This window comes from Enoplosus armatus, chromosome 20, assembly GCF_043641665.1.
Source record: "Enoplosus armatus isolate fEnoArm2 chromosome 20, fEnoArm2.hap1, whole genome shotgun sequence".
Taxonomy (NCBI): Eukaryota; Metazoa; Chordata; class Actinopteri; order Centrarchiformes; family Enoplosidae; genus Enoplosus; species Enoplosus armatus.
The window spans coordinates 14,356,082-14,370,714 of NC_092199.1; the positions used below are offsets into that span (position 1 = coordinate 14,356,082).

The window sequence follows — 14,633 nt, forward strand, 5'->3', positions numbered from 1 at the left end:
ACGCTACTGCGCATGTCCGCGTCTGCACGGACGGAGAGAGAGAGGCAGACAGACAGAGAGGGAGAGAGAGGGAGGTAAACCAGGGAAGAATTGGCAAAGACAAAGGACTGGACAGACTTTAGGGAAACAGCAGAGAGTAGATTCCGCTTTTAGACCGGTTTATGACAGTCCAGCTGTGACACCAACCTCCAGGAAGCGGCCAGGTAAGCGGTCGGCGAGGGAAAATGAAGTTATAAGACGTAAAGGAAGCGCTGTGGTTGTGTTTGCTGTAGACACAGGAGTCACGTAGAGCCAGAAGAATAACGCCAGATATCTGTTACTATCGTGGGTTAACTGCATCTGTACATGTATGGTTTCAGAGTATAACAGCGGCTAACCCTCCTTAATGGACTGTAAGCTCTCTAAATGTGTGTGTCTTGTGTTGCACGGGGCTGTTGTCATATTTTGCTAGCTTACTGAGCAGCCCGCTTCCTCTATCCAGTCCAAGCTGCTGGAAATGTTTACCTTCTTCTCATTTTGGGGTCTACTGACCAAATGGAGATTGTAGCAGCGTGTAATGTTGTCTCAGCTATCGATCCCCATCAACAACGCAATCAGCGTGGCTTCAAAGTGTTGTTGAAGGTGTTCTGGCTGCTGTTCAGATTAAGTAAGCAGTTTGAAGATGTTAACTTGTGGTGGGCATTTGTGATTTGTTATTTTGAATGGCTGAATTGTAAATGACCAACAAAAGTAGATCATGAGAGTGTAGCTTTTCTCTCTGCCTCTCTTCCAGGTGTTTTTTTCAGAGGTTTTATTTTTTTGTCATAGCTCGGCATCAGATCCCTGTTGTATCTGTTCCAGTGGAAGTGACGCCTCATGGTCAGCAAGTCTGGTGATGGAAAGAACTGCAAAGCTATAGGCTCGCTGACTGGATGGAAAGAGCTGTCAACACACTCACAGAAGATGGAGGAAGTGGAAACACACATAGAGGAGCGGCAGTTTGATTGACGACACCACTGTGGTGTTGTTGGAGGAGTAATCTTTCATTTGGGAGCATCTGGAGTGTCTTTGTTTGTTTTTTTGCTGGCAATCCCGTCTTGAGTTCCAGTTTTTACCCCCTCCCTCCTGCTGACCTTTCTTCATGTCTGTCCTTTAGAGAGAGAGCAGGTGTTGCTGTGTGAAACAGCCACAGGTCTCATTTACCCCACCCCACCCCCGTCTTGACCATACACAGAGACACACACAAGCGCCTCTCTTCCAGGCGGGTGAGAGGTTGCTATGGCAATGGTTGTCATGATGCTGATGTAGCGTCCTGAAGGTAGTAGTTGTGGAGGTAGTGGTGGAGCTGGAGGAGGCGGTGCCGGCGGCGGCAGCGGTGGTGGTGGTGAACGTCCAGGGATGGGAAGCGCTCCGTATCCAGCCGGTGAGTGGAAGGGGAAGGGGCGAGGCGGCCTGCAAGAGCTGGGCTGCATGCGCTGGAAGGTCAGTAAGCAGAAAGGAGGAGGAGGAGGGGGAGGGGAGGTGGTGGTGGGAGCGGAGGAGAGGAGGTGCAGGGATCCCACGGACTCTCAACAGCAGCAGCAGCAGCAGCAGGATCTCTCATCCTCCTCTTCCTCCCTCACCCCCCCACTGCCTCCTCAACCCTCTCTGACACCTCCGGCTATTTATCATGAGAAGCAGCGGAGGGAGCTGTGCGCCCTGCACGCGCTCAACAACGTCTTCCAGGACGGGACAGCCTTCAGTAGGGACACCTTGCAGGAGATATACCAGAGGTGGGAAAGCTGGTGCACCAAATCCATATCAACATTTAGTCTGTGTACATGAAATGTGGCCGATAATCTGTTAATCTCTCTTGTTAACTTGTTGCAGGCTATCTCCCAGCACTCTGGTGACACCTCACAAGAAGAGCATGCTGGGAAATGGGAACTATGATGTAAATGTCATCATGGCAGCCCTGCAGACCCGAGGGTTTGAGGCAGTTTGGTGGGACAAAAGAAGGTATGTAGGGCTTGTGCTGAAAACCTCCACTTCTGTTGTCCCTATTCTTGCACTAGAAAATGTAAGACAGTGATGCTTTTGTTTATTTTTAGATTTTTTTTTTTCACCCTTGCTCACGTCAATTGCTTGTGTCATAGCTGCAGTATATCTTTTGACTGCCGTCCTTGTTTTTTCCCTAAATGATCAATTTGAGGGTCTGCCTGTCTTGTTTCTTAAGTTACTTTCTTATCTTCCATAAATACACATGGCGAGAAGAAAGAAATTCAACTATTGTTAGCCGTGACATCTGCAGTGTAAGAGCATACACTTGAATCCTAGTATGTAAAGATAAGGTAAATGTTGTAAAGAGACTCCCTGTGTCCTCATCCGCACCCTCAGCCACCTAATCAGCAGGGACTTGAATGATCTCTTTGAATAGTCAGCAGTTCCATCAGTTGACAAAGTCTACGAGACAGTTTTATCAGCATTTCTGTTCCCCTCATTAACGGTCTTGCATGACTGTAGACAACAACAGCAGCCACAGAGTTGCTTTTATCAGTAAAAAGTTAACGTTATCAGAAAAGCCATATTCCTGTTTCTCTGTTTTGGCCAAAACGGGAAACACAATCATAGCTGCTCTTAATCTAGTGACAAAAACAACAATGCTTCTCTCTGTTGCTGATTGATTGATTGATTAAAGCTTTGATATTTTTGTCTTTGTAAATATTGATGTTTTAATGTTCCAACCAAAGACACAAATACACAATTTACAGATTACCACTTATACATTACTGTACAAATGATAAGCCACTTCTATGCAAAGTGCTGAACACTTTCTGCAGTAGTGTGAAAAGGAAAGACGACATCTGTTTTGGTCAAAGTTGTGTTTGTAAAGAAGCTGTGGCCTGTATGTTTCTAACTCTCCTTGTTGGTGCATTTGAGTGCTTCTGGGAAACAGACAGCCAAGAATTCAGGATCAGCAACCTTGTTAATGCATCAAACTACCGAATTCACGTCATCCTTTTCACTTCCATCCATGTTTGCTTATTATACAACGCAATTACAATGTCATTTTGACACATGTTGAAGGGACAAGTGATTCATGTAGCAGTATATTCTGAAACACTGTGTTCCAGTATATTTTCGGTATACTGGGAACATTATTGTGAAAGGTTGTCTTGATGCTGAAGGTGCCTAGGTGTGTCTGTCCTTTACAGTAGACATTTTAACACTGAAACTCTCTCAATTTGTGGCAGTTCAGCTGGCTGTTTGGCATTTGATGGATGGAAAGTTTCTAAATGTTGCTGCATTTGTTTAATCATGGGCAATGTATCATACACACAGTGACCCTGTGACTCTTTCCACTGATGATAATTACGTCAAACAGGTTAATATCGTACTGAATTGAAAGGCTGGCAGTAGTGCATATAATTCATCTTAATTAGTGTACTAGAGAAAATGGCCAACAGTAATGTAAGGATTATACAATGAGATAAAGAACACTTGTATGGCCAATTAAAACACACTGTATTAGTACATATAGACAACATTTCCTACTGTATTAATTACAATATGACACAGTTGTTTTTTTGCCCATTTCTCCATAGCACCACACCCTAACTCGCTGCTGCCCCAACACAAAGGGGAAGTTTACAAACAGTAAATGCGGCCTTTCTTCCTCCAGGGATGTTGGCAGCATCGCGCTGTCCAACGTGACGGGCTTCATCCTGAACGTGCCATCCAACCTGCGCTGGGGGCCTCTGCGGCTGCCGCTCAAACGGCAGCACTGGATAGGAGTCAGAGAGGTGGGGGGAGTCTACTACAACTTGGACTCCAAGCTGCGTAGCCCTCAACCCATCGGCGACCCGGATGAGCTCAGGTGAGAGCGACGGGATGTGTGTGTGTTTATGTGCATGTGTTCTGGCGACCATGAGAAATATTGTTGTCATGAATATGTAGAATAATTGTGCCACAGTGGGTTCATCTATGGCATGCTGGAGCTGCGTTGGTCTGTCTATGTAACACTTTGGTCCAGAGTGAGATTTATTTACAACTATAGTAGAAACTTGATATGCAGTCGGGTACTAACCTCTGTGGCTTTCTGTAACTTTTTCATAGTAAAAGCCTTGAATTGGTTCACAGAGGCTTTTTACTGTGAAGCAGCGTTGAGCTTGCTTTGACAGTAGATCAACACAGATAATAGAAAACAGTTTGGCTCCTATATGTTAGACATAAGCTAGAGAAACACCTTTTTACAGATGTGTTGTTTTAAAGTTTTAATAGTTCAACATTTTAAAGTAGAGAAGGGAAATGGAAACGCAGGGCAGCACAACTGGCGCTGTCAGCAGCCCGGTAGGAGAGACGCGTTGTGGTGCACTAGGATTTTATAACTGAACTATGTTTTTCTGACTGTGTGGAAATCTGATTATTATGTCAACAGCCGTAACATATGCCCTAGCATATAAGTGTATTTGGGGAAATACAAAATATGTAAAGCTAAGTTGTGTGGCCGCTTGCAGTAGCCTAATATTTAGCTATGTGTAATGTGAAAGGGGTCACTTATAGTGACAAACCCACAGAGAATTATAACCAGACTGTACAGTTCCTCTCAGCTCTATGGAGCACTAACTGCTTTTAGCTCATTGCTTTGGTTTTCCAGCCTGCACACTCTACTCTCATTAACCTCCAGCAGCAGCAGGCAGCTGAAATAAAGCTCTTATAATTACATTTTTTTTTTATACAAATTGACATAAAAGAGTTGCTCATCTTGCTTTTCATCATCATAACTGTGGCTGTCCTTTTTTGCTGTTCGTTATAACCACATCCCAGGAAGTTTCTCCGCCAGCAGCTGCGAGGGAAGAACTGTGAACTCCTGTTGGTCGTCTCAGAGGAAGTGGAGGCACACCAAACATGGCGGTCCGATGGTTGAGGATTTAACCAGCCAATCGCAGCTCCAACTGGGCCAGCTGGCCAATCACAGAATGAACAGGAGAGGAAGTAGAGTCGTGCACAGCCAATCACACAGATGCACACTTGCAGACCCCCCCCCCCGCCTTTTTTTCTGGGTTTTGTTTACACAGCCATTGCTGGACTCTTATCTGATAAGATGCAAAGCAATGAAGGAAGCAAACACTTTACAGGGAGAATCAAGAATCACAGTCCTTTACTCACAACACAGTTAAGACTTATAAAAAGTTACGATTCTGTTTCTGCTGTTCTTGTGTTTTTATATATATTGACTATTTTTCAATGGCAGTTTCATTTTTTTTTTCTTTTTTTACTGTTCAAGTTTCCAAAGTCATGGGAGTTCAGGCTTTCTGAAAAATGCTGTGTTTATCTGCGTGTCTCCCTCAGTGATCCTCCCTGCTTCAGTCATGATGTTCACTGACGTGTCTTTGTGTTTCCCTTCATGTCGTGAACTTCTGTCCCTAACCTCCGTCCTTCACTTTCACCAAAGCGTGCCCTTCCTTTCCTCAGTGTGACTCCATCTCACTCCTCCTCTCTGTCCCTTTTTCACATCACATGTCAAAGTCAGTGATTTATCATGTTGCCAACTTTGTATTTCATCCACTTCGCAAACACTTCTGGCACAGACTGAGCCTATACTGTACAGAGGCTGTGCTGACACAACAGTTTTATATGCAACAAAGCAATGCAACACCCAGGCCAAGCACTCCCTCTAGTGGACGTTTGCCTCAGTTTCCTTTCGAGGAAGAAGGAACAGCATCATTCATCCAGTTTCTTTTTTTTTTTATTGTTCATTCAAATGGTTACTTTAACGTAATGAAGAATGCATGTCATCGAGGAAGTAATGCAATACTAATGATTATCATCTTTTCGTAGAAATGTACTGTATCATGATATATATATATATATATATATATATATATATATATATATATATATATATATATATATATATATATATATATATATATCAACTGAGGGTGACAAGAAAACCTGTTGTTTAAATGATTGATAAAATCAAGGGTATTGAAATCTTTCCAAAATATAAAATTACAGAAATTGGCCATAGTTTGTACAACCAGTTACAGCATGACAATTCATATTTAAAACAACCTTGACCCGAGGTCTACTTACAAGCTTGTTCTGGAGCTTTTGACCGCATCACACATTCCTCATCAATCAGCAGATTTGTGTAGATGTTCGAGTAAACTTAATCTACTGATAAGGACTGTGTGATTCGGTCAGAAGCTCGAGAACACGCAAGTAAGTGATCTTCGAGTTTAGATTATCAATGATAATTAGAATAATTAATATGACTTATTGTTAAAAAATCAACAGAATTTGTCCATATCAACCCCTCTTGCTTAGTTAGAGCCACAGTCATTTCTTGCAGTGGTAAAATGACACCACACAGACAGGTGACAAAATAAGGGACGATACTTATTCATTGTTTTATTTTATTTTTTTCCCCTTTGGCTCCGCTTTGGTCCAAAGGGTCACCACCACAGCAGCCCTCTGTAGCACAGGAGCTCAGCTGATGCAGGGCTCCTCCTCCTCCTCTTCCTCTTCTTCTTAAACATCTCTTGTCAAACCTGCCAAACACAGCAGATCTGAGAGGATGCCACAGATTGTCCCACCAAGTCATATACAGTCAGCAGGGGCCTCTAATGTGTGACACTTCAGTCGGGGGGGGGGGGGGGGGGGGGGGGGGGGGGTCTGGTGGTTGGTTGTCAGATGGAGCGCAGAGTGCCTGGGTAGAGAATAATGGAGAAAAAGAAAAGTGAAAGTTGCCGGCTAGTGAGCACATGTCCAGCCAGACGCGTGTTGCGGTTGATTATTGTGAAATGAGCCTTATGAGAGAGTTTATAGCTTTCAAATCTATCGGTTTAAGAGAAACTGTTAATTACTAAACACGTATTGTCTGTTAACGACAATATTGGCCTTAACTTGTTTACATGAGAAAATATTTGTTGCTCTGAAAGATTAAGAGGGGCTGTGCAGTTTGACGCCATTTCAGGAGATTTATTCCAAAGCACCAATTTATCGTAAATATAGAGGAGTTCATCAAATATGAATTTTTCACTTTTGCAGCCAAGGGCTTTATGTTATTTACAATAGTATATATGATTTTCTTTTAAAGACAAAGATCACGTTTTTCAATGGTGCATGTCTTATTTTGGAATCTTCACTTCCTGCGGACTCTGTAGGCCTTTAATGTCATATCCAAGTGAACCTGCACCGAAACACCAGAGAGGTTGTCACTCATTCGCTGAAATTTTTGGACCCAATCCCATCATGACTAATGTCTCACAATTGCAATTTCAACATTTGCTTTTTTTTTTGCCATGACAATCCTTCAGTCCTTCCTGCTTAAGGAATACTGATTGTCACTGTATTTTGTTTTTTTTTATTTTTTTGCATAGAAATAAAAGGCTTATAATGGCACTTTATGTATAAGCTGTGGGTGTATTAAATGGGTCATTATTCGCTCTGAAAGGGTCATCATTGAGTTATGGAGCAGGATATTTCTCTTCTTGGCCTGGTTGGGGATGTTTTGGTCAGCAGTGGAAAGTAATCAAGTACATTCACTCAGGTACTCTACCTCAATACAATTTTGAGATACTTGGTCATTTTATGCTACAAAATGTGAATAGAGAGCACAAATTATTTTTTCCCCCCTACCCAATTAATCATCTCCCAACCCCTTAGATCTATCTTGTGACCCTGACCCCATAGGTTGGTAACCAAGTAGCTCCACCTCATCTAAGTACTACAAAAATATGCTACTTTTTCATTTATGCACAAGTATTACCAATTACTATTTAATAATATATCAGTTACATGTGCCACTCTGCACAATGAGTGCTTTTACTTTTGATACTTAAAGTACATTTTGCCAGTGATACTTTCTGCTTTCACTACTGTGTTTGTAATTGAGTATTTTCACATGATAGCATTTCTACTTTTACTGAAGTGAGGGATCTGACTACTTCATCCCACACTGTTCTTGGTATCCATCCATACTCTGGATGAACGATGAGGATGATGAGGCAGCTCGTGGCGCGCGCGGACTCATTGTAAAAGGGGAGCGCGCTGTCGGAGGCGGGCGCGCGCGAAGCGGTGTGCAGATGTGTCGCAGATTTTGTAAAGTCACTGGACGCTCGGAAAGATACACCACAACGAAGTCGATCAGCGTAAATGGGCCCTTGAACTGTCAGGAAAACAGGGCTGCCGAGAGAGAAACGGCAGGAAGAGGACAGAACCGGAGCACCGTTGTCATAAGCAGTTAACGTTAGCTTAGTTTGCAAAGGAGAAAGACGTTACTTTGACAGTTAAAAGCCGACGGACGGCGGCGTGCACGGAGATGGAGCTGTCAGCGATTGGAGAGCAAGTGTTTGCTGTGGAGTCAATCGTCAAGAAAAGATTTAGAAAGGTAACCCTTATACATTTTGCCGTTTAGCTGCGGGACATCAGCATTTGAAGGGGACACATTTTTGGGAACCAGGGATGCTACTTTGGATGCTAATGAAAGCGTGAGAGCTTAAATGAGCAGAATTGCGCGGCTAATCTGGTTATCTAATTGCAGGCTGTATAAAGGGGGCGGGTTAAAGGAGGATGTCCCTTTAATATAACGTGGAGAGTGTTGTTGTCATTGCACTACAGCTTAACACGCCAGGTGTTTTGCTAAATAGTAGGGCACGGGATGAGGTTATCAAACTAATACCTTCATTTTGGGCCTGTTTGCTTGCTAATTGGATTTGGGTTTAAGTTACCATATGGTGTTGACAGACGAGGTGCGCAGCTAGAAATCATGGTTCCCCCGGAGCGCAGGAGGGCCCCCCTGAAACTCCTCTGTTTCCTAGTAGCCCCCCCAAAGTCTCTAAGAACAATTAAACACTGATAAACTGTTTAAATCTACAGGGGTAGACAAAATGATTTGAACCCTTTACGATAAAAGGAACTCTAGTCCTGGAGTATGCTAAGTTACAGATACAAAGGTAGGGCATGTTAGCTATTATGCTAATTAGCTGTATTTTACTGTCAATTAGAACTTAAACATCAAAGTTTTCAAAGTAATTGAAAATGGTCAAATAGAAGCTAATTTAGTTATATAAAAGGCAATGCATCTTCCAACATGCAGTGGGCCTGCAACTTACTATTGTTTTGATTATTCATGAATCTATTGAGAATTTTCTTTGATTCATCAATTTGTAGTTTAGAAACATAATGCCTCACGCCATTTTCCAGAGCCTAAAGCGAGTTGTTCAAATTGCTTGTTTTTGTCCTACTGGCAATTCAATTTACATGAATTTAAAAATGTAGAACACTTTCACATTCAGTAAATGTTTGGCATTTTGCTTGATAAATTAATTAAATGATTAATCAATTATCAGAGCCGTTGTCAATCAACTAATTGATTAACTGAGTAATAATTTCTGCACTGATATACAGAATATAGCATAACAATGCAATATGCATTAACTAAGTGCATTCACAAGGTGTATGCAACCAACCAGAAGATGGCAAAATACACAGTAGAAGGAGTAGAAAGATACAGCTGATTGGTGTGCAACCTAACTTGAACTTCTATTTTATTAGTGTTTGTAATGGAGATCTACTTGCTATTATTTTGTCTACACTCTGTATAAGTGGCTAGTCGTTAAGCTTAAAGTGAGGCTTCATAGAGTATAAAGTGAAAGTTTAGCAGACACAGAATATAAATAGGCCAATGTTAAAACCACATTTAGTACTCAGTGGACAGTATATCTGTCCATCCACAACTCAAACATGTCTGATTGTCAGATATATGTAAAGTATTGGGTTAATTAATTATGTCGTCTACATTGCAAGTTATGAAAGATATGGGTACAAGCACATGCAATATACAGTACATTCATTGCCTTTTTACTGTATGTGGGGAACTGGGTGAGTAAAACGAAGTCGGGAAAAGTGGTGACTTCACCCACTGAGAATACCTTTGAGAGCCTGGAAGTTATTATTGGATGATGTCACTGAGGATGACTAACTCTGAGTGGCTTGGCTGGTATATGGAAAACATACCGTACATTTTACATGATCTGTTAATTATAGATATTGCCTGATGGCATGGCAACATCCTCCTACACATAATCTCCATTCAACAACAAGAACATAACAGAATATAGAAGATGGAGGTAAATATCACCAATAATTAAAACAGTGATCAATTATGTTTTCAGAGAAACAAGAGTTCTGATTATTACTTATACAACTGTATTTTCATATGATATGCTTGTATGTTACTGTACAATTGTAATGTTCATAAAGATTCGTATCTGCCTCAGGAGGTGAGTGAACTCTGCAACAAATGATGCAGTCATTATTGGGCCAATCATTAACAAGGTGCATCACCCTGCAATCCAAGTCAGTGTTACAGTCTTTCAGAGTTTGACATATTGACCAACTTCTTGGCTGAAATTGCTCTTAAACTTTGTCTCCGCAGGGGAATGTGGAGTATCTGCTGAAGTGGAAGGGATGGCCTCCAAAGTAAGTATGTAAACTTAATAAGAAGGATGAATGGATTATATGGATTATATGACACTTGCGAATGTGCATCATATTCACATTGACATACAGATGTGCACAGAAAAGTACCATGGCCATGTAAAAAAAGAAATCTATCAAAAAGTTATGCTCATTAACAAAGATAACATAGCATATGCACAGAATGCTGTTGGATGAGATAATGTGAAATGTCTTTTGACAGGTTGATTCATAAACAAACCTCTGAAAAGTACGGAAAGTGATTTTCATAATATGTATCATAATTTTCATCATTTGTATCGAAACACTGATTATTAAAAGTAGGGGTTTGTTGTGTTTTTTGTGATTTTCCATATGAGTAACAGAGACATCACGTTTTGTGATTAAAAAAAGTAATGATTGGTTGACTCTCTCAGCACAAAGTTACTGTTTGAGTGGAACTGAAGAAGCTGAAGCCATCGTGTAGCCAACACATAGTATCTGTTTTCAGTAAGTGGAAAATGTAAAAAAAAAAACAGACAGACTTGATTTAATTACTTGATTGAGTGCAGTAACAAATGAATGAAGGAAATAGATACTAAAATGACGGCTTGTATGTACTATTTTTTACGCCTTGCAGGTACAGTACATGGGAACCTGAGGAACACATTCTGGACCAGCGCTTAGTGCAGGCCTATGAAGAGAAGTAAGGCTCCGGTTTTCTTCTTGCATTATATTAATCATAAAGAGATTATGACTCAGCAGACCAAAACGCAGATCCAAGACTTCTCTCCAGCTGGCATTAGCATATGTCCTGGGTTGCTGGATTGTAACTAGATCTCCCAAAACACATAAAATCCACATCTAAAAGCACCAAAGATATAAGGGGGATGTTGCCTTCCAAATCATGTCCGAAGGTGGTCAGACACACACATCTGGGACACTTTTATAATGTAAAGTGTTGTGTTGTGTGTTGTAAATGCACCACATCTCTAATGTGGATGTTCATGCAAAATAAACAGGTGGTGCTAGATGTCATTCATTTGAATGCACTCAAGTCTGGTTTTCTTTAAAGGTGCCCCGTGGAGTTTTCTTGTAAACAAAGTTTCTGTGTTTCGTGTTACATTGTGTGTGTCTTTGAGGCCTAACAAACATGTTCATTTCATTTAATTATTTTTAAGGACAATGCCCATCAATCAACATTTTTGTAAATGTGCCAGGGTTAGCCAGCTGGCTTCTATCTCTCTTTTTTCGTCTTCTTCTTCTTCTTCTTCTTCTTCTTCTTCTTCTTCTTCAGGATGGTGTCCTGTATGCCTGACCGTTGTTATTGTATGTTCTGTTTTTGGATCTCTTTCACTGCTGTTTTTATGACTGATGTCACCTGGGTGCAGACCAAATCCCACTTGGGACAATAAAGATCAATTGATTGATAATAAAACATTTGCAAAGTCGATTTTTAATAAAAGTTTAAAACCTGCATTGTTAACATCTATGGCTGTATTCGAAACTGCCGACTACATACTACCGACAAATGCAGTATGCAGTACATACAGCATACTGCTTTTCATAGTAGTATGCAGTATGAAACTGTCAAATTGATTTATTTTGCAGTATGCCTGGCAAGGTTTAGCTGGTTTCCGGTTTTGGAAAGAGGAAGTAATAATCATGCAGGTATTATGCCCCTGCCTTGCGAAAGTTGGAACAAACTTTTAAACAAGGCCGTGTAGATCTAATATGAGTGAAGATTCAGTAACTGGGTTGCTTATTTCTCGCTTCAGATTTGTTCAGAAACAGATTTTGGTGGACTGCTATGGGGAAATAAGTGAGTTAAGGTAAGGTAAGGTAGTTTACATAAGGTAAATGCATGCATTGTGGGAAACAGTATGCAAGGTATACTGGTCCAGTGCATACTGGAGATTTTTTCCGAATCAGTACAACATCCAGGTGTTTTTGGCATACTGCATATTTTGCTTGTGCTTGCATACTACATCAACTACGAATCAGTACGTACTGCTAGTACTGCAGGTTACCTTTAAGGAACAGATGTTTTGTTGCTTAATCCCTGGATATGTTTTTTTCTTGAGTCATGTGAAAATATAATCCAGTGAAACATCTACGCAACAAACAAGTGTTCAAACAGAGCCTAAGATTGGCTCTTAAAATGGTCAGCGAGCACATGTACAGAAGACATTTTGCCATCAGCCTCTTTTTAACTGTATGCTTGGCTTTTTAGAGAGCAGAGAGACAGAACTGTGGGTCACAGGAGAAAAGGATCCAAAACCAAAAGACTCCTTCTGCAGGTAAAAAACACTTCAGTAAAAAAAGAGTGACAGTTTTCTCTATTCTACATTACTTTATACTGGTTTATACAATTATCTTTCCTTTCCCCTTGTTTGCCCATTTTCGGTGATTGTGCTCTATACTGTAGTACATTTGCCTTTTGTATCCTGCCACCTTGTAACTCAGTTTGAGTTACTCAGATGATTCTGATTGAATTTTCAAGTAATTCACGTTTCAATTTGTAAGTGTTCTCTCCTTTTATTCAGAATACGGTCTACACCATGGATCTCCGCAGTGCTCACAAGACTCCAGAGAAACCTCCACCTCGCCTTCGTCTCTCTCTGACGCGCTCTCTGGTTCCTGAGGAGGAGGATCAGCCGTACAAACACAGGAGGTCACAGTTCAAGTACCTTGACTCGAACCCCCCGAGTCCTACACAAGAGGACTGGGAAAGCCGGGGAGAGGAGGAAGATGATGAGGAGGAAGAGGACAATTTAGACGATGAAGAGGATAGAGTGGAGGAGGAGGGGGAGCAAGAGGAGGCTCTAAAGGAGACAACAGAGAAGAGTGGAGGCATTTTAAATGGTAAGTGTGTCAGTCGGTCAGCCAGTAGACTCCAATCAGCATCACGACCCAGTTTACTTGGCTCTTTGTGAACCTTCTAGTGGGCACAGCCATGAACAGGCATGCAACCAAAATTACATTAAACTTCCTCCATGCTGAGCTGATTAAAGAGGTCAAAATGTAGATTCATTAATGACTGTGTGCATGTAAATGTAAAGCAACAGTTAGAGTAGAGTCTCTACTTTAGAAGTAGAAAACTACAAATAACTTACATTAAAGTAGCAGCCTAAAAGATCTACTGACAATCAGTCTGTCATATAATGTAACGTCCTTTTGCTTGAAAGTGTTACAACACAGCAAATGTAAACAATGAAGTTTGACAGTTACAAGACAGAGTATCCATCCATCCATCTACTTTCGGCCCCTTGTATCTGCAATCCCATTCTTTCGGCCACTACCCAAAGTTCATGACCAGAGGGTGAGGGCTGGCACGGCTCAGCTCCCTCTTCACCACAACAGTCTGGTTCAACGGCGCCCTGTGGAACCAGCACCTGCAGGGATAGGCACTGGGGTCGGGTGCATTGTCAGCTGGGCGGCAGGCAAAGGTGAGGACCTAGGTGTGCTCCTGGCATCGCAGGCTGGTTGTAGGGACGTGGAAGACAGAGTAGTAGAATCCATTTTAATGAATTAAAGGTGAGACATTACTAAATCTTCTCAAAATAATGATATGGAGTGCAGGATGGGGCACGTCTGTCCACCCTATCACCTCAGAAGCACTCAGAGCTGTCTGTTCCTGCAGCCAAATGCACCCTATCTGCCTTTGTCAATTTATAGCATCTATCAGAGTAGAGATAATCTGTCCAGGTCAGTCCAGGGAGGTGAACTCAATAACAGTACACATGCGATAGGCTTGATGCAATCGTTGTCTGACTGCAACTCCATGTCTCTGTCTCGCTCAGGACATGAGAGGACAGATGAGTGGAGCTCCGCTGTCGGACCAGACGAGATCACCCCATCAGAAAAGCCGGACGACGTCTGGAGACCCATCGTCGGTCCGGGGGAGGTGACAGTCACGGACGTCACCCTCAACTCCCTCACAGTGACTTTCCGAGAGTCACGAGTGGCCAAAGGCTTCTTCAGAGACTGGGGCCTGGAGGTCTGACATGTGGTGAAGTCTGAGTAGGTTGGTGGGGAGGGCACTGCGAGAGGGAGCTGGAGGCTCTGGCTTCGTCACAGTGTGTGAATGGTGGATGAGGGCCTGGATTGGTGTTTTCACTTCCCCTCTGTGACCTCTCTCTCTGCTTTTCCTCTTGCCAGCCACTTCCAGCCTGGGCAGTGGTATGTTTACATGCACAGAGTCACCT

The 14,633-nt window shown here is 42.1% G+C and overlaps 2 protein-coding genes across 2 annotated transcripts; both read left to right on the plus strand.

The window, feature by feature from the left end:
- Positions 1–130: 130 nt before the first annotated feature.
- On the plus strand, positions 131–5,181 carry josd1 (Josephin domain containing 1). The gene is made up of 5 exons (XM_070927336.1): positions 131–203; positions 808–1,751; positions 1,849–1,977; positions 3,641–3,835; positions 4,786–5,181. Exons 2-5 carry the CDS (start codon positions 1,378–1,380, stop codon positions 4,883–4,885), a joined length of 798 nt encoding a protein of 265 aa, XP_070783437.1. The 5' UTR covers positions 131–203; positions 808–1,377; the 3' UTR covers positions 4,886–5,181.
- A 3,106-nt stretch (positions 5,182–8,287) lies between these two features.
- cbx7b (chromobox homolog 7b) lies at positions 8,288–14,431 on the plus strand. Its single transcript, XM_070927647.1, has 6 exons — positions 8,288–8,356; positions 10,406–10,449; positions 11,066–11,131; positions 12,659–12,725; positions 12,972–13,290; positions 14,229–14,431. The coding sequence occupies exons 1-6, from the start codon at positions 8,288–8,290 to the stop codon at positions 14,429–14,431; spliced, it is 768 nt and encodes a 255-aa protein (XP_070783748.1).
- Positions 14,432–14,633: the final 202 nt, after the last annotated feature.

Excerpts from the sequence above, each read along its gene's own strand:
- josd1 (XM_070927336.1), top strand. The coding sequence starts at position 1,378 with ATGGGAAGCGCTCCGTATCCAGCCGGTGAGTGGAAGGGGAAGGGGCGA. Across the intron at positions 1,752-1,848 it reads TTGCAGGAGATATACCAGAG|GCTATCTCCCAGCACTCTGG; the intron begins GTGGGAAAGCTG and ends AACTTGTTGCAG. Across the intron at positions 1,978-3,640 it reads GTTTGGTGGGACAAAAGAAG|GGATGTTGGCAGCATCGCGC; the intron begins GTATGTAGGGCT and ends TTCTTCCTCCAG.
- cbx7b (XM_070927647.1), top strand. The coding sequence starts at position 8,288 with ATGGAGCTGTCAGCGATTGGAGAGCAAGTGTTTGCTGTGGAGTCAATC. Across the intron at positions 8,357-10,405 it reads TCAAGAAAAGATTTAGAAAG|GGGAATGTGGAGTATCTGCT; the intron begins GTAACCCTTATA and ends TTGTCTCCGCAG. Across the intron at positions 11,132-12,658 it reads GTGCAGGCCTATGAAGAGAA|AGAGCAGAGAGACAGAACTG; the intron begins GTAAGGCTCCGG and ends TTGGCTTTTTAG.